Source organism: Adiantum capillus-veneris, chromosome 19 (genome assembly GCF_014529385.1).
Source record: "Adiantum capillus-veneris isolate H3 chromosome 19, ASM1452938v2, whole genome shotgun sequence".
NCBI lineage: Eukaryota > Viridiplantae > Streptophyta > Polypodiopsida > Polypodiales > Pteridaceae > Adiantum > Adiantum capillus-veneris.
In genome coordinates, this window is record NC_140949.1 from 55,024,903 (window position 1) to 55,043,763 (window position 18,861).

At 42.2% G+C, this 18,861-nt stretch overlaps 1 protein-coding gene across 1 annotated transcript in view; it reads left to right on the forward strand.

Annotated features, from left to right (window-relative positions):
- Positions 1-13,019, forward strand: part of LOC147434049 (tryptophan aminotransferase-related protein 3-like) — a 32,290-nt gene extending 19,271 nt beyond the window's left edge. The window contains exons 2-5 of the mRNA XM_086490662.1: positions 10,999-11,299; positions 11,393-11,688; positions 11,763-12,106; positions 12,634-13,019. Of these exons, the coding sequence (XP_086346788.1) occupies positions 10,999-11,299; positions 11,393-11,688; positions 11,763-12,106; positions 12,634-12,872 (1,180 nt within the window). The 3' untranslated portion in view covers positions 12,873-13,019. The remainder of the gene's footprint in view (positions 1-10,998; positions 11,300-11,392; positions 11,689-11,762; positions 12,107-12,633) is intronic.
- The last annotated feature ends 5,842 nt before the right edge of the window (positions 13,020-18,861 follow it).

An 18,861-nucleotide genomic window follows, 5' to 3' on the forward strand; every position in this document is an offset into this window, starting at 1 on the left:
GGCACCAAAGTCTGGCGCCCCTTTCGGTATTTCTTTTTGTATTAATCAATCATCAAAGTACAAGAGAGCGGTTAGGGTTTCACTCTCAGACTCTGCGTCCAGATGCCCTGAGAAGTGAGGCCCTCACCACTAATTTAAAGGTTACAAGGGATGCCCAAAAGCAGAGCCCCAAAAGCTGCAAAGCAAAAGCAGATTCTCTCTCTCTCTCTCTCTCTCTCAATGAGAGTCAGTAAAAAGCAAGTTCTCTTTTTCTCTTTCTTTCTCCCGAATCAAAGCGAAAAGCTGAGATTTGCGTCGCTCAAAATTTCCCAAAAAAAAAATAAAAATAATAATAATAATATTCCGCCTCCGCGATTTCCGGAAATTAGGGTTTTTGGCAGAAATTAGGGTTTGCAGGAATTTTAGGGTTTCTGCTATCCGCCACGTCATCACTTTGTGACATACCCCCCTCTTGAAAGCATTGTAATCGACCGCGATTACGCCTGCAAAACCGACAAAAGCCATAAACCGTCTTAGCAGACACTGACTGTTAGTACCTACGTACTAGGAACACACATCTGCACATGTACAAAATCGACAGTCACATCACACGACATCACCAGACATCACAGGACATCACATGACATTCAACATTCATTCGGATCTTAGACCATGATTTATCGGCAATGTAGCTAGCAATCACATCTAGGTCCAATCGGGACCTCATCGATGTCCGATTGACTAACCCCTATTGCAACCATGTCTATTCGAGATCAAGTAGACCAAAATGCTGCAGTCATTTCGTCTATCAGTTCCTGCACTCACAAGAAGTCAAGAACAAATCAGTATCATTATCAGGAATTCCATTTCATAAAGTCATCCAGCAGAATACTGTCAACTCTCAGTATCCCTGAAGCTCAAAGAGACATCAGTGACTTTAGTATCAAAATCGAGGCATCTGTTGACAAAGGAGCGGAGTAACTCCCCTCTTGTGCATCCCACTGCACCAGATCTTCGGCCAAGCTGAGTTTCTGGGTTCCGTTTGGAGTAGACTATGCTAAACCAAAACATTGAGGTAAAGTTTCACAATCCGAGGAGTATCTGCTAGGTCCTCCTCCTCCATCCACTTCGCATCAAATGCAGGAAAGTTCTTGAATTTAACCAAGAACCGCCTTCGGACTTTACCTTTCTTCGTATCATTATGTGCCAAAATCTGTTCAGGAACAAGGATCTCCTCGTTTTCTTCACTGCGGGTTGCTCATTAGGCTCCCCATGATCAGGCACATCACCCGGAGACATCATTTATCTTTTCAGTAATCTGGAAAGGTCCGTAGTATCACATACTAAGCTTTGGAAAAAGCCTCTCCTTTCCCTTTTTCTTTCTTAGGCGTGCCTTCTCAAAGGTAAGAGCACCCAATCATCCTCCTTCAGTTTCAAGTCGCGACGATGGCGATCCGCAGCCTTTTTCTGTCGTTCTTGAGACTTCTGCAAAGTCTCGCGAACCTTGGCAAAAGCCGTATCCAAATCTCGCGAATATTCATCCGCTTCAAATATCTAATCTTTCGTGCGCAGGAAGGATGGAACCTTCACAGCACTTTCAACAATCTCACATGGCGTCTTCCCCGTCGAAGAGTGTATCGTGTTATTGTAGGCAAATTCCACCAAAGGTAAGTTCTTTTCCGATTGAGTCTTCTGATCCGAGATACAGGACTTCAATAAATCTAAAATCACTGAATTGGCAATCTCAGATTGCCCGTCAGTCTGCAAGTGGAACGATGACGAGAACTGCAACCGCGTGCCAATGTTCTCCCAAATTGCCTTCCAAAACAAACTCATAAATCTGGGGTCTCTGTCGGAGACAATCGTCTCAGGCGTGCCATGTAATCGGAAAATCATCGTGATCATTCTGTATTCTCGGGAGATAAAAAAAAAATGAAATCCATTTCAATATTTTCCCAGGGGCGGGTGGGTATGGGTAAAGGCTGTAACAATCCCTGTGCCTTATGCCTGTCAAACTTGACCTTTTGGCATACCAAGCAACTGCGCACAAACTCTTCCACATCCTTCTTCAGTCTCCGCCAAAAGAAATCTCTCTCTACCCCTTTCATGGTGGTAGCAATGCCGCGGTGACGCGTAAAAGGTGGACAGTGGCAATCAGTCATAACCTTTTCCCTCAACGGCTGTGTAACGCACAACATAGTCTTTTTCATCAAGTAGCCTTCCCGAAGGGAGTATCCAGCTACTGTCTCCCCATCCCGTATCCGTGTGAAAATATCTGCAAAATCTGTATCTGTGGCACACTGATCGACCATATCCTCGAAGCTCCTATGATGTATCGCGGAAATAGCCAGAACCAACGGTTTTCGAGACAAAGCATCTGCCACCACATTCTTCTGTCCCTGCACATGGACAATCTGGAAGTGGAACTATGACAAGATGTTCGTCCACCGCATCTGCTTTTCCGAAAGCTGCTTTTATGACAAGAAGTAGTAGCGCCAACTCTGATGGTCTGTAAAGACAGTGAAATCCGCTCCGAGTAGGTAATGCCGCCACTGAGCAAGAGCGTGGATAACCGCCAAAAGCTCTTTCCCATAGATCTGTGCTGTCATCTCCGGCCTAGAGAACAAACGGCTCTCGTAAGCTATGACATGGCCTTCTTGCATCAAGACCGCACCCAGACTACGACCACAAGCATCACAATATACTTCAAATGACTTCTGCAAGTCCGGCAAAGTCAAAATAGGTCCCGTAGTCAATTTCTCTTTCAATGTCCGAAAGGCAGTCACCTCTGTGGGTCCCCACAAAAAAGGTACTCCTTTCTGTGTCAAGGTATGCAAAGGGGAAGCAACCTTTGCAAACTTTCGTATGAACCGCCTGTAGTACGAACACAGTCCCAAGAAGCTTCTAACTTCATGGACATTCCTCAAATCGGGCCAATCACGGATAGTCTCTATCTTGGCCGGGTTCATTTGCACTCCTGCTGTTGACACAATGTGTCCCAAAAAATGTATCTCTAGTAGGAAAAATTCACTTTTCGTAGCATTAATCACTAATGTGTGATCTCGTAATGCCTGAAAGACTTGAAGCAGATGATCTCTGTGTTGTGCCTCATTCTTGGAGAAAACAATGATGTCGTCAAAGAAAGTGCCAACAAATAGCCTGTACTCTCGAAAAATCCTATCCATCATCCGGTTAAATGTCGCAGGAGCATTTCAGCCATTTAACTAGTGCAGTCTTGTTTAAAAGAAGCGTGGACCACCAAGTACGAGCATTCCCCTTAAAGTAAGAGGCAGCTCTCTGAATCTTGGAGTGCTCTGAATAGCGTCCTTCCGCGAAAGCGATGTCAAACTGCTGAATAAAAGACAAAGCCTTCGAAGCATCTGAGTATCCTGAAAAGTATCAAACTTGATCGAGTGGCCACCTTCCTTAAACTCTCGGACTTTCTTGCTTTTTTATTCTTCGAGAAAGTCATACTGGTTGGCTTTGTAATATTCTTCTTGTTCGCATAAAAGTTTCCATGATCAGAATCTGAGCTGTCTGTAGACAAGTCCTCAGTAGAACTGTCAGTCTCTGGGCGAGATGTAGCCTTCTTCTTGCCCTTTCCGAAGCTTTGTTTCTTGCTTCGCTTTTTACCTTTTCTGTCTTCTTCGCTCGAATCTGAAGAGCTAGAAGAACTGTCAGAAGAAGAAGAAGAAGAAGAACTGGGTACTCCTTCAAATCGAACACGCTTCTTCTGTTTCTTTGCCTTGTCAAATGTCGACTGACGACCCAAATATCCCGGGAAGTCAGTGCCTTTCATCTGTTTTTTGCCGTGCTTTTTGTCTTTCTTTTGCACGTCGAAAAGCTGAGCAATCCGTGCATCAACCACGTTCTATAGTTCCTTCTCCGTATATTTCTTGAAGGCAGAAGGTTTCTTGAGAGTGGGTTTCGGGAGTGGTGTTGTGGTTCTTTGCCACTCCATCTGTACCTCTTCCAAAGAGGTCTGGTTCATATATTTTGCCATCTTCGGGTCCTTGGCAAAATTGAGCATCATCTTTGTTGCATCGCCAATCAATTGACGACCTTCCATCTCTCTTTGCTCCGCCTGAGTAGGCCGAGCGGGCCATACTCTCTGTCTGAATCTTCGTTGTGATCCCAGCCCGCATCTCCAGATGCAGAGAGAGTCGACTGATCCTTGCATGAAGCCATAGGTGCCGCGAAAAAAAAAATTCGGGGATCGATTTTCCGTAGAAGAGAAATCGGCCGTGCTCTGATACCACTTTAACAGACTTGGACACTCCAAGTCAAGAATCAACCGCGACAGCACCAAATAACCACTTCAAAACAATTCACAGATCACAATAGATTTGCACTGGCCCGGCGGAGTTCCGTGCCTAGAGATATTGGCCCCAAAGTCTGGCGCCCCTTTCGGTATTTCTTTTTGTATTAATCAATCATCAAAGTACAAGAGAGCGGTTAGGGTTTCACTCTCAGACTCTGCGTCCAGATGCCCTGAGAAGTGAGGCCCTCACCACTAATTTAAAGGTTACAAGGGATGCCCAAAAGCAGAGCCCCAAAAGCTTCAAAGCAAAAGCAGATTCTCTCTCTCTCTCTCAATGAGAGTCAGTAAAAAGCAAGTTCTCTTTTTCTCTTTCTTTCTCCCGAATCAAAGCGAAAAGCTGAGATTTGCTTCGCTCAAAATTTCCCAAAAAAAAATAAAAATAAAAATAAAAATAATATTCCGCCTCCGTGATTTCCGGAAATTAGGGTTTGCAGGAATTTTAGGGTTTCTGGCAGAAATTAGGGTTTCTGCTATCCGCCACGTCATCACTGTGTGACATTCAGTCTAAAGGAGACATCATTTATATCTTCTTCTATCTGGAAAGGTCCATAGTATCTCATGCTAAGCTTTGGAAAAAGCTGCTTCTTTCCTTTTTCTTTCTCAGGCGTGCCTTCTCACAACATAAGAGCACCCAATCGTCTTCCTTCAATTTCAAATAGCGACGATGTCGAACTGCTGCCTTCTTGTGTCTTTCCTGAGATTTTGCTAAAACCTTCCGGACCTTGGCAAAAGTAGTGTCCAAAGTCCCTCGTGTACTGGTCTGCTTCAAAAATCTTATCTTTCGTGCTTAAGAAGGGTGGAACCTTCGGAGCACCTTCAATAATCTCAAATGGCGCCTTCCCTGTCGAAGAGTGAATTGTGTTATTTTAGGCAAATTCAAATTCCACCAAGGGCAAATACTTTTCCCATTGAGTCTTCTAATTTGAAATGTAAGACTTCAATAAATCCAGTGCGACTGAATTTGCAATCTGAGATTTCCCATCTGTCTGCGGGTGGAAAGATGACGAGAACTGCAACCGCGAGCCAATGTTCTCCCAAATAGCCTTCCAAAACAAACTCGTGGATCGGGGATCTCTGTCAGAGACTATTGTCTCAGGCATGCCATGTAATCTGAATATCTGGGCAATGAACAGTCTCGCTAAGTGATCCGCTTGACTGTTTTCTTCATTGGAATGAAATGAGCTTGCTTGCTAAATCTGTCAATAACAATCCAGATACCATCGTGCCCACTCTGTGTCTTCAGGAGATCAAAAATGAAATCCATAGAAATACTTTCCCAGGTGCGGGTGGGAATGGGTAAGGCTGTAATAATCCCTGTGCTTTATTCCTGTCAAACTTGACCTTCTGCTCACTTGGGACGCCAAGATTGTACAGTCTGCGCATCAATCTCACTCTACGCACTCTGTCAAAGGCCTTTTAGAAGTTGACAAAGCAGCAATAGATACGCTGCCCACGTGATTGACCCTCCTGGATGATAGCTCGAAGAGTGAATATGTGATCAAGAGTAGCAAAACCTCTTCTGAAACCTGGCTGCCCTTGTGCTCTTACACCCTCTCTCTCTGCTCAACGGCTGAGTTCGTGCTCGAGTACAAAAGTATAAAGCTTAGCCAATGTGTGGCATATCATGATGGTACGATAGTTACCAGGGAACATAGGATCCTTAGCCTTGAATATCGCCACAACGATATTGGAACTCCAACTCTCAGGGAAGCCTTCACGAACAAGCTCTGTTAAACATGTTGGCCAGGAAACGTGCCAATGTACCTTGTGTGTGGCGCAAATGTTCGGCAACCAGCCTGTCGTGGTCATGTGCTCTACCTCTATGCAGGCATCATGTATCATGCTCTCAGTAAAGAACATACAGATTTGAGGATGGGGCCTTGATGGCAACGCTAAGCTGGCACTACATATAAACTAGTCTCATACTGTCCCCAAGTATCCGTAGAGGTAATGGGTATGGAAGCTTGCCGTTCTTCAAAAAAACCGCCATGCCTCGTTGGAGTCTTGGCTTAAGAACAACTCGTATAACTCCTGCTCAAGTCGAGCTAGAAAGCTTCTCTTCTTTCGCCTCACATGGCGCCAGAATGTTATCTGTGACTGTCTGTGTGTAATAATCCTTGCCACTACCTTTTTGTGTAGTTTGGTCCTCATCTCTCGACATTCATCGTCGTACTAGCTATTCGGGGACCTAGTGTATGGGGCTAAAACCATGTCAAAGCCTTACCTTCTAGAATCATTCCAAATCCCTTGTACCCTCGTGCAAGCCATAGGAAAAAAGTGGATAGATTAGCCAAAATGGCTAGTTTATTCCAACCAAATTTGATGTTAAAACTCTTGGATTGGCTTTTGTAGAAAATCTCTATCCACTTTATGGTTTATCAACAAACATTGTGTCAGATAGAGAGAGGAAGTTTAATAGCCATTTTTGAACGGTCGTGTTTAAGAGGTTGGACAACAAACTAAGCATGAGTACAGCTAAACATCCTCAAACGGATGGTCAAACTGAAAGGGTTAATCAAATCCCAGAAGATAAGTTTCGAGTATATTTGTAAGTAAAGGGGAAAACTAATTGGGGAAGAGTACTTACCTATAGTAGAGTTTGCATATATAGTGCCAAGCACTCTTCCACTGGATATAGTCCATTTTATGTTAATGTATGGGTTTAAGCCTAGAGCTCCTTATGCGCAAAAAGAAAAGGTTCAAGTAGCTAAAGATTTTTTAGAAGATATGAATGAAAAGATTAAACTTGCTAAGATAGTATTAGAAGGGCTCAAGATAGAGCAAAGACATATATTGATTTGCATAGAAGACCTCTTACCTTTGAGGAAGGGGAGCAAGTCTATTTAAAGTGCCTCAAAAAAAGTCTGAAACATGAAGAAAGGACCATGTTTAAAATTATCACCAAGGTATTGTGGACCTTTTACAATACTAAAGAGAGTTGAAGATATGGCTTACAAACTCCAATTACTAGAGACAAGTGGTATACATCCATCATTCCACGTAAGGAGACTAAAAAAGAAGTTGGGTCAATCTGATAATCTTATTCAAGATGATCAAATAGTGAAACTCATAGATACTCAATTTCTTCCACATAAGCCAAGGAAAATACTAGACACTCGAGAAAAAATAACTAGAAATACAATTTATAAAGAGTGTTAAGTGGAAAGATTGTGCTAAAGAGAGTTCAACATCGGAGCGAGTAAGGTTTATTTAGAAACGGTTCCCCAACTATAGGATTATTCGACAAGTGTGTGTGTGTAGCGACAGAAAGAGCACGCTATATTAGTTGCCCATGACACCTTAGTTGCACGCCAAGCTACGCAACGCCCAATACAACTTCTTGGAAGCCTCTAAGTATGAAAGGCAGCAAGAGGAATGCTCGAATATGCTGGTCAACTCTTCTCTTTATAGTAAAGCATCGACAAAGTGGGTGAAATTCAAAATAAATTGTTCTCTTTAGTATGGTTGACACGGTAGTACGACCAGGACGTGATCACACCATGGAACCAGATGAGGATGCAAGAAGATGACACTCTGGCCACCTATAGGAACGTTTTGGAATACCTTTTTGCCAATTGCTTCATTTTGAAAGATCTCTTTTGGTGGACAAGGCCTGAGACAGATGGAACAGTATTTGTGTTGATTACCCAAAGAGTTTCGACGTGACTGTTTGGAACAGAAGTTCCAAGAGCATTCAGCAACAAGGAAGATGCTATGGATTGTTTCTCCATGCACTTCAGGCCCCTTGAACTTTATGCACCAGATGGAGCGACGTGTCCCATATTCTTTGCAGGATTCTTACAACGGAGAAGAGAAATGCAAGAAGCAATAGAAGAAATCCGCAAAGAAATCATCCTAGATGTAAAATCAAAGGGTGAGTTTGTCCCACTTGTATCAGCTTCGGCCATTTCTAAATTAATGAAATCCAGTCATTTTTGTTTACTGGATCTTCTTGAGAGAGGTGAAAGACCATAAAAAATCTAAATTTGTCAGAGTTAGAACAACTTACAAGAACACCAAGAATTTTTTCAAGCTCAAGCCAATTGTTTCTCTGAGGGTTTGCTTGGAGAGCTACTTTCTGAGAGAAGTGAAGCTCATTTGCGGAGATTGCTTCGCCTATACACACCTTGATTCAAAAGGGTGTTTCATTTACGTGGGGACCTTCATAGATTGCAATGTTTGAGAAGCTTAAGGAGAAGCTGACGACTGGTCCTGTTCCCAGATTTCTAGAAACAGTTTGAGGTTTATTGTGATGCTAGCAATCTGGGTGCGGTCTTGATGCAGGAGGGCGATGTCATTGCTTACAAGAATGGTTGCACAGATTTACGAGGAGGAGCTGTTAGCAGTGATACATGCTCCGACTTAGTGGAGGCATTACTTGCTTCGAGCAGATTTCATAGTATTAACGGATCATCAAAGTTTAACGCATATTGTCCCAAAAACAGCCTTCAGATAAGCAAATGAAATAGGCAAACATTTTGTCACAGTTCCATTTCCAAATTGTTTACATCACGGAAAAGAAGAATTTAGCGGCCGATGCATTGTCTTGCAAATTGCAATCCACACATATCCGCTATCACGGCAGTGCATCATCAGAACTTTGAGGAAACGCTTGAGCAATATGCTACTGATATAGGTTTCTTAGACATCTTTGACAGGGTACAGAGTAAGAGTATATTACCGGTTAGGCCTCAAGTAATTCCCAAGGCCTAGGTCAGGCAATGACTTTGATATGACTTAAAATTGAATCAGTAAAGTCATTTTTTAATGAGTTTTCAGGAGGGTTAATTTTCAGATGAAACTGCTGCATATCTCCCAACTCAGGAATTGGATTGTCACACGAATTGGCACTATAGGTTCCTCTTAACCTAAATCTACATGCTTGTACTGTTAGATGCCCATTGAAGTGTGATTACATCCGATAAAACGTGTGTACAAGAGGTTTTAAAGGTGGAAAATTTAATCTAATTGATTTGTTGGGGCATCTGGATCTTGCAAACATGCACACAAAATTTCCGGCACTAAATCCCCTAGGCCCTAAGACACTACTATGCACAGGATTGGCTCTAGAAGTGATGTAGCATGTCCATGTGGCACACAAACCCATGTGCACATGACAAGTACATCATTTATTGTTTCTAAATCGGGCAATATCTTGATTGCTTCCATTTAAGCAGGATCCATATGCACACTATATATCCTGGCCAAGGAAGTGAATTACTTCCAAAATGAGTTCGATTGACGAGCTGCATGTTCTTGCATAGCTTGTCAAAGACGATAGTCAAATGTTCCTAATGCCCTCTTAACTCTCCAAATACAAAATCATGTCATCAACGAATGTGCCAACTAATTCTCTGTGTGGTGCTTGTGAAAGATCCCAAGCTACGAGTATGCTAGATTGCCCTTCCATCATCTCAATAGCTAGCAATGGGGGAGACTCTAAATGCACCGATGTCAGCTTGTTTTAAGTTGCATTGCTTTATTATGGACAGATTGTCACCCTATTAGCACCCCTTGGACACACCATTACCTGCATCCACACGCTCAGTGTCACATAGTGATGATATGGCATGACAATACCGACCAGATGAGGAGAACATTCACCACATAGGAGCTGGACAAGAGCAGTGGAGCCAAGTCAGCGCCTGGCTGCACACAAATCCCCGGTGGGAATCGTGTTTTTGGCCAAGTTGTTGGAAGCGTTGACTTTTTGAGGCACCGGAGCTTTTGGGCTTGCCTGTTACACTTAAATTGAATCTCATGCAAGTTGATACAGAGAGTATATGGGTAATTTCTCAAAATGAAAATGTCGTTTTACAATGAGTGTTTTCTCCACAATAGTGAGGATGGAGTTATTGTATGGCCGAATATAAGAATGACAGCTCTCGCATAGGCTCCGATGTGTTATAGCTTACACAAGACTTCCAATGCAGGCCATGGAAAATTATTTCCTCATTTCAAGCTTCCATGTTACCATAGCCATTTTTCATTTCCTATTTAGGTTTTCATAATAATGAGCAGCTTCTAAGCCTTGAAAGTTGTTTCCTTTTTTCATGGACCCAAGTGTTGCACATACATTGCCCGTCCCATGTGACTATGCCAATAGTAACTACTTTTGTGGATGTGATATGTGGTAAGCATGAAATGGGTTTGATTCGGACCCTTGGGCCATTTCAAACGTAAGTCTAATTACTGAGCATTTTGGAAACATTTTATGGCATTCAAGTCCAAAAAATCATTGAGTATCAAAACAGAGCATTTGTGCATTTTCGTGACTATATAACATTATGGTCTAGAATGAGTCATGAATAAATCACCAATATGAAAGAAAATTCAAATAGAAAGTGATTCTTTTTTACCATCAGCTCGGGGGAGGTAGTAGGGAGAACTTTATAGATATCTGTGTACGTTGATGTACACATCACACCCACAAGGGGCCATACCGTGGGAACAACTTCCCCAATGGAGATTTGAGAAGTTGGTAAACAGTGAGCCTTAAACCCTCAACCTGAGGGCTACATCATGAGTGCTCAACCATTTGAGCTACATTCTTTGGGTAGAAAGTGATTCTTTGTTTGTGTAGACCTGCACAAGCAGCAAAAGTTTTGAATTGTGACATTAACTTAGGTCTTGTCATCTTCTTTGTTCTATTTGAAGCTTTACTTAGCAATAGTAAGCTTGCATTTTTTACTTTGCAGTGGAGATCCATTTCTCTTTGGGCCATTTTGGAAGCAGAACGCAGAAGAAAGCACAGTTGTGATTCCAGGATGGTACCGGATCGGTTATCAACTTCTTGAGAGTTCAGGGTATCGTTCGCTGACGCCAGCTCTGGAAAAAGAAATTCGAACTTTGCACTCGCTTGTTGGAAATGCTGTTACAGAGAACAAATACATTGTAGTAGGGGTTGGATCCATGCAGCTTCTGAATGCTGCCGTTGCTGCTCTTGCTCCTAATAATGGGACTCCTGCCAGCGTCATTTCTGCTGTTCCTTATTATTCGGTAAGCACTTTATCCTCTAAGTTGTGATAACTTTCTGATAGACAGCCAGAGTGGTGCTGATGGATTGTTTATTTAACATTGCTCCATATCCAGGCTTATCGTTCGCAGACAGAGCGGTTCGCAACATCACACTATGCTTGGGCCGGTGATGCATATATCTATGCAGAGCAGCAAAGCACTGTGAATGGATCATCAATAGAATTTGTCAATACGCCGAACAATCCCGATGGTGCAATTCGAGACGCAGTCGTCAATGGCAGTAATGCCTTCGTGATTTATGACCTTGCCTATTACTGGCCCCATTTTACAGCCATTACTGCAGCCCGTGATGATGATGTGATGTTATTTACTTTGTCGAAGGTCACTGGTCATGCAGGAAGCCGACTCGGGTAAAACTCCAGCATATGCTAAGTTGCTGCAAGAAATTTGGTGTTTAAGCTTGTGTGTGTGTGGGGATGTGTAGGTGGGCTATTGTGAAGGACTACTCTGTTTATTCAAGGTTGCTTAAGCATGTTGCATCGTTGGTCATTATAACATCACACGAGACCCAATTGAGAGCAACACAGCTGTTAAGAACTATCAACAAGGCCTATTCTAAGCAGCTTATTGCCAAAGAGAAAGTTCCATTGGGTCTTCCTCCTACTTATTATGCAAGCAAAGGTCTGAGCTTCCATTATGCATATGCCACTCTACGCCACCGATGGAAGAGGCTGAACCAAACATTAGAAACATCACAATGGCTTGGATTGCAGCTGTTGGATCCGAGTTACTGCAATTTTTTCAAAGAAGTGACAGGTCCTTCACCAGGTAAACCTTGAAAAGGAAAGTGGGTACATGCACACTCACACGAGCACTCACGCATGCATGTGCATGCACGCATGCGTGCGTGCGCGCACACACACATACCCCGCAAATTTCTGGAAATTTCCTAAATACCCCTCTAATCTTAAAAATTCCCAATATGCCCCTCAAAACTTGGACAAATGTTCCTAGTGTTCCCTTCAATTTGACCAAATTTTCCAATATGCCCCTTAAATTTTGCCAAAATTCTCAAATACCCCTTTAAAGTTTCAAAAAAAATCTCTCAATGCATTACATTTACGAACTTTTGATTGAAACAATTGTGCTCTAATGATTTGGCATGTTAAAATGAGGATTTTAAGGGTCTTTAGGAATAAATCATGATTTTCACATGCAGATGTCATATTTCTTGGTCCAATGGTAATACTATGAAATACGCATATAAGCACACACACACACATATATATGCATGTGTGTACGTGCACGCTAGATTGCACTAACGCTTGTGGTGATTGCTATTGATGTATGTGCAGCTTATGCATGGGTTCATTGCAAAGAAGATAGTGATGAGGATTGTGAAACGTTACTATTCCAAGCAGGAATCATAGCTAGAGCTGGTAAGAACTTTGGTTCAAGTGACCAATATGCTCGTTTAAGCCTTTTGAAACGAGATTGTGTGTTCGATAATCTTGTGGACCACTTATCAGTAATGGTATCAAGAGAGGATTCCAATAGGCCATCGGATCCAAAAGCAACCTTATCTACCCAGTAAAACAAAAATCTGGTCCATGTATGCTAAATGTCCATTTGATTGATCAAATTATTATGGCAAAAAAAAAGAAACTACGCCTGGCCAATGTACACGAGAAAATCTTATGAGATTACTCTTTAATTGAAATAGGAGATTGATTACAGTGAATTAATTCCTGTAAAATAGCAAAGCTATGATTTATAATTTGATGAAGTAGTGAAAACAAATTTTGAAGTTTTTTTAAAATATAAAAAGCAGGTGTTTATACTATTAGGGAGAATTACTGAAATAGCCTTGAAATTCGGGGAAATACCCCTCAATTTCTAAATTTCTCAAAATACATGTGGGTCACCTATAAATATGTGAACAGAGCACACGAGTCCTATATAAGGGGTTTTTAAACCTTGAATGTGACCCTTATTAACATACATAAGGGTAGGCAACAAAGGAGGCTTACACAGATTGGATAGAAAAAGGATTCATTTATTTGTGAAAAATCTAAAAGAGTATGGAGTTTTAAAATAGACCTTGAACGCACATGATATGGAGGGGTTACATATAGTGGACCCCCCCCCCCCCCCCCCCCAACACACACACACACACACAAAGGATGTTTACAAAATAACAAAGGGTATTTTGGGAATTTTGGAAAAATGTAAGGGCATTTTGGGAAATTTTGGCAAAATATAAGAGGTAATTTGGGATTTTTTTTCCAAGTTTTAGGAATATTTTGGGTAATTTTCTCATATTATTAACGTCAAAGATACAACATTACCATAGAGAGGGTTGAGCAAGACATACATTCTTATTCAATACACAAGCAACCCGTCCTAGCTTGTTATCCCATGCACCCCGAACTAACTGATAGGCTTGAGGCATATGAGCATGCTCTAGTGTCCATACATGGAGCCTAAACAAAGCATGCATCATATGAGAAAGTGGGAACAAAACTTTTGATTCGTTGGCTCATCATCAACTCGCCATGTTCGCTATGGCAAGGTGGAACAAAGCTTTGTTACATCAAGGCAGATACTTCCTCATTACAATGAAAACATTTCGTATGAGAGAGAAGAAGAAGAAGAAGAGAGTTTTAACGTTGTAGGAAACTCTTCCTATTGGCCTAACTAATAACTTCATCCATCCTAGATGACTAGAGAGGTTTCCCACATTCTCATACTTGTCAAGTTGGGCTTAACCCAAAAAACTCCCCCTTAAGCCGAACTTGGGGAGTTTTACAATGACTAATTTAATGGCTTATGGCTATCATGGGTAGTGTACTCCTAGGATACTACTGATACATCTAGGTGTAGTACATGATTCATCATGGTGGTTCTCATAATGGATTCATCACTCATGGCTCAATAATACTCATCCTAGGCTCACAAGGTAGTCCTAAAGAGATACTGTTATCATGTTGTTCATTCATTCATGTGTAGTTGATGTCGCGCAAACGAATTGAGTGTCATGATTCCATCATTCTTCGCTATCATCGGTTCTTCTTCATTTTCATCTTCAACTTGATGTTTGTCGGTCTAGTTGGTCTGGTTGTGGAGAATGAGTCTTCATGGATAATGGTGCAAAGCACGTATGCATTACAATGTTTATGATGCTTGTGTGTGTGCTTGTGTTTAGGTGAAAGTACTCATACATATCGTGTAGTGTGCTCATTATGTGTCGGAAGGTCTTACCATATCCTTTGATAGCAGTGTCTAGTCAATGTGCATTGTGCTTTTGTACATAGGTATTGCATACATATCAATGTGGGCCTTGTACAAATATATCCTCAAGGAAATTTATTGAATGTGAAGTCACTCTTCTCTTTTGAGAATCTCCTCTTCACAATGGTTGAAGCCTTGAAGCTTGAGGAAGAAATCCTTGAAAGATTATTTGAGATTCATTCGTCTTTGCTCCTGTGGGAAGCACCCATCATAGGGTCTGTCGCGTGGGAGAGATTCCTTTCAAAATTGGGTTCGAAGTCCTTTGGGAAAAACTTCGTGGGAATAACCCCTTTTGTGGCCTTGGCCCTTGGTGGCAAATGTCAAGTGGGAAGGGTTGCTTAGTGAAGACAAACTTCCAAAAAATGAAATGGAGAGCGCAATAGTTCTCGATGGTCAAGTGGTTTTAGCCGTGCCAAGGAAGACTGGCGAGTCAGCGTGGCTATGCAGGCTGTTGAGGAGCATAGACTACAGGGCCAGACCGAGGAGGGTTTCTTCGCAAGCAGTCCCTCACCACCTCCTTTCGCCCCTACCCACTCTCTCCTCACCCCCTGGCCCCTACCCACCTTCTCCCTTCCTCTCGCCCCTACCCACCCCCTCACCCCTAGCCTCCCCCATTTGCCCAACCCCCTCACCAAACAACCTCACCACTAGCCTCACCCCATTTACATTCCCCCCTCACCTCTACATTTATACTAGCCTCTTACATTCTGAGATTTTGCTACAAACTTGGGCCTTCTTCAATTTCTACTTTCTGTACAACATATCTCACTGTGGAAGGGTTGCCGTACTTCTTCACTATATTCCGCAAATACCTACATTTCATCATTTCTTCTCCACAGAGCTTCAATCGGGTTGACTGCATTTTTTCTGCTAGTTTCAGTGTTCTTTCTAATTTCAAAGTTCTCTCTCACCGGTGGTCTTATGGCGGGCAACCTGTAGCAGGGCTATAATGTCACTGGCATAGGACATGCAGTTAGTTCACACTGGAGGGACTCTCACCCAGTCAGTGATATGGGTGGTGACCTAGTGGACACCGTGGTCGGATCACCACCGGCGCAGTTTGGAGATACGCTTAGTTGGATTGAGATATTTTGCTAGCCGTTTGTGGCTCTTTATGAGATGCATATGTGTGGTTAATTCCAATCGTATCATATATTATCATCATCCACTTTGTATGGTTGTGCGTCTTGAGCCTCGAGTCTAGAGTCTGGAGATCAGCATGACCCATTTGCACTCTCTCCCTGCACATTGGAGCCTCGACACCCCATTGTACCTGTAAGTCTTGGGCTTGAAGCTGAGTGTGCTACCATCCAGAGTTTGTATGGTTCTGAGTACCAGTGAGTTCTGAGTCGGCTAATGTGCTTTGAGTTGTTGTTTCATTGTTGTGTGATGTTTTCTTTTTGTTAAAGTGAGGTTTTACGCACACTGCATTGAGGAGCACCCACAATAGAGAGCACGACAGACTTTCCCTGCTACAATTTTGTATGTAAGACTGACAAATTTCGAAGTGCTTTTTGTAATTTATTTGGCTTGACTTTGATTCAACACAAATTTAGAAAACAAAGGAGTCTTTATTTCTAAAAAGTGAATTAAATTAGAAAAGAGAAGTTACAAAATACAATGATTCAGGTGGATAATACATGTGACCAATATTTTGGGAAAAACCTTTACGCTTCTTTCTTCAAAAACTAAGAGTTGGATCTCTCTATGTAGTAGTGGGATGTGTAAGATTTATTTAATGTCGTAATTAATGGTCACCCATTGGGAGTGTGTTTGATTTAATTTAAACGTGTGAGTGTGTTTTGACAAAAGGGCAGTTCATTTGAGGACTTAAATTACCCTTTCGCTTACTAAGCACCTCTTGGTGGACCGGCTACCTCATTGCTTTCGTGAAATGAGTGGTATAAAACAAACAACGTGACTAAATTTGAAAAGCACAAATATAATGAATCAATGACATTTGGTTGTAGTAGGAGCCTTTTCAAAGTACGAACCAATTGAAATGTATTCCCTCCTTTTCTTTGATAGTGCAAGCTCACTTTTTATTTCGCAAGTACACCTCTTTACTTTATGTTTGAAAAGCTGCAAAGACACTGACATTTGGTTGTATTAATAAGAGCCTTTTCAAAGTACTAACCAATGAAAATTATTCTTTCCTTTTCTTTAATCGTGCATGCTCACTTTTTGATGTATTCGGCATGCACACCTTGTTTAGTTTATCCTTCAAATATCAACTAGTATGTGACCCGCGCGTTGCCGCGGCTACATGTGCGTCAATTGAAGCAACCATTGTTCTCCTTCCCTTCACATGGAGGGAGAATTTGGGAAAATGCCTATGGTTCTCATGTGAGCTTTTATAGCTCTTTAATACACTTGTGCATCAACCACCACTATAACTACTTTTTAGATGACAATGTATGACAACACACAAGGTCTAAGTGCCCTCCACATTCACATCAACCAAGCACAAATCTATTTTTTGGATCAACAATATGTCTACCTTTGCGAGTGTAAGATCAAACAACTAATGAAGTGTAGTTACTCTCCACACTCTTGTGGAACGACCAAGGACAAATCTCCTTCTAGTTGATCATGCCAAGCTCCAACATTGTCCTCCTAGTCATGGTGAGTTTGTCCTCCCCCCCCCCCTAAAATCTCCTTCTAGTTGATCATGCCAAGCTCCAACATTCTCCTCCTAGTCATGGCGAGTTTGTCCCCCCCCCCCCCCCCCCCCCCCCCTCCTTGTCTCTATCTATGTGTGTGTGTTCAAGAATCATAGGGTCAATTTGAGGTCTCTTGCAAATGAATTAAGTAATGGGCTCCCTTCGCATGATGTCTTGTTTTAACATCCTATGTTTCTCTCTAAGGAGGTAGCGAATTTGCAATTAGGCTAGAGATGTCTCCCTCACACAATGGATATGGCACCATGCTGAGTGGTAGTGGCCCTCTAAATAGGCTAATAGAGAGCTGGTATCCTTCTATGATTATAGTGTTTGCATTGAATAACAAATTCTTTAGATGCATTAGCATCCCCTCTCACCATCCTTACCAATCAAGGCATTGGTCATAATAGCAACTCTCCCATGCTTCTCTCGTGTAGTTTTGGTCTTGCATTTGGGGCATCACATTCAACTAAATCATCAATTTCTATTTGTTGGCGCTTAGGATGCATGTACTAGCCATGAACCAACATGCCAACATTACACCACATAGTAGTAGAAGAAACTTTGCCATTGGTATGCACAACTGATTTGGTGAGCAATGTGTCGTTTGCTTCTCAAAGGCAATATTCATGATGGGTGTGTGACCTGGGGGTGATTGCATGGCTATAGCAACTTTGTCTCTATATGTAGATAAATTTCAAAACAAACACTCTTGTGAACGACCAAGGACAAATCTCCTTCTAGTTGATCTATGCCAAGCTCCAACATTGTCCTCCTAGTCATGGTGAGTTTGTCCTCCCCCCCCCCCCCTAAAATCTCCTTCTAGTTGATCATGCCAAGCTCCAACATTCTCCTCCTAGTCATGGCGAGTTTGTCCCCCCCCCCCCCCCCCCCCCCCCCCCCCCCCTCCTCTGTCCTATCTATGTGTGTGGTTCAAGAATCATAGGGTCAATTGAGGTCTCTTGCAAATGAATTAAGTAATGTGGGCTCCCTTCGCATGATGTCTTGTTTTAACATCCTATGTTTCATCTCTAAGGAGGTAGCGAATTTGCAATTAGCTAGAGATGTCTCCCTCACACAATGGATATGGCACCATGCTGAGTGGTATGGCCCTCTAAATAGGCTAATAGAGAGCTGGTATTCCTTCTATGATTATAGTGTTTGCATTGAATAACAAATTCTTTAGATGCATTAGCACCCCTCTCACCATCCTTACCAATCAAGGCATTGGTCATAATAGCAACTCTCCCCTGCTTCTCTCGTTAGTTTTGGTCTTGCATTTGGGCATCACATTCAACTAAATCATCAATTTCTATTTGTTGCGCTTAGGATGCATGTACTAGCCATGAACCCAACATGCCAACATTACACCACATAGTAGTAAAGAAACTTGCCATTGTATGCACAACTGATTTGGTGAGCAATGTGTCTTTGCTTCTCAAAGGCAATATTCATGATGGGTGTGTGACCTGGGGGTGATTGCATGGCTATAGCAACTTTGTCTCTATATGTAGATAAATTTCAAAATTTATAGGCTGATTGCACTCAATCTAGCTATCATGGAAGGCGCATATTGTTTGTTTGTGTACATCTGGGCACCATTGGCACCTTAAAATATGAGGCAATGAA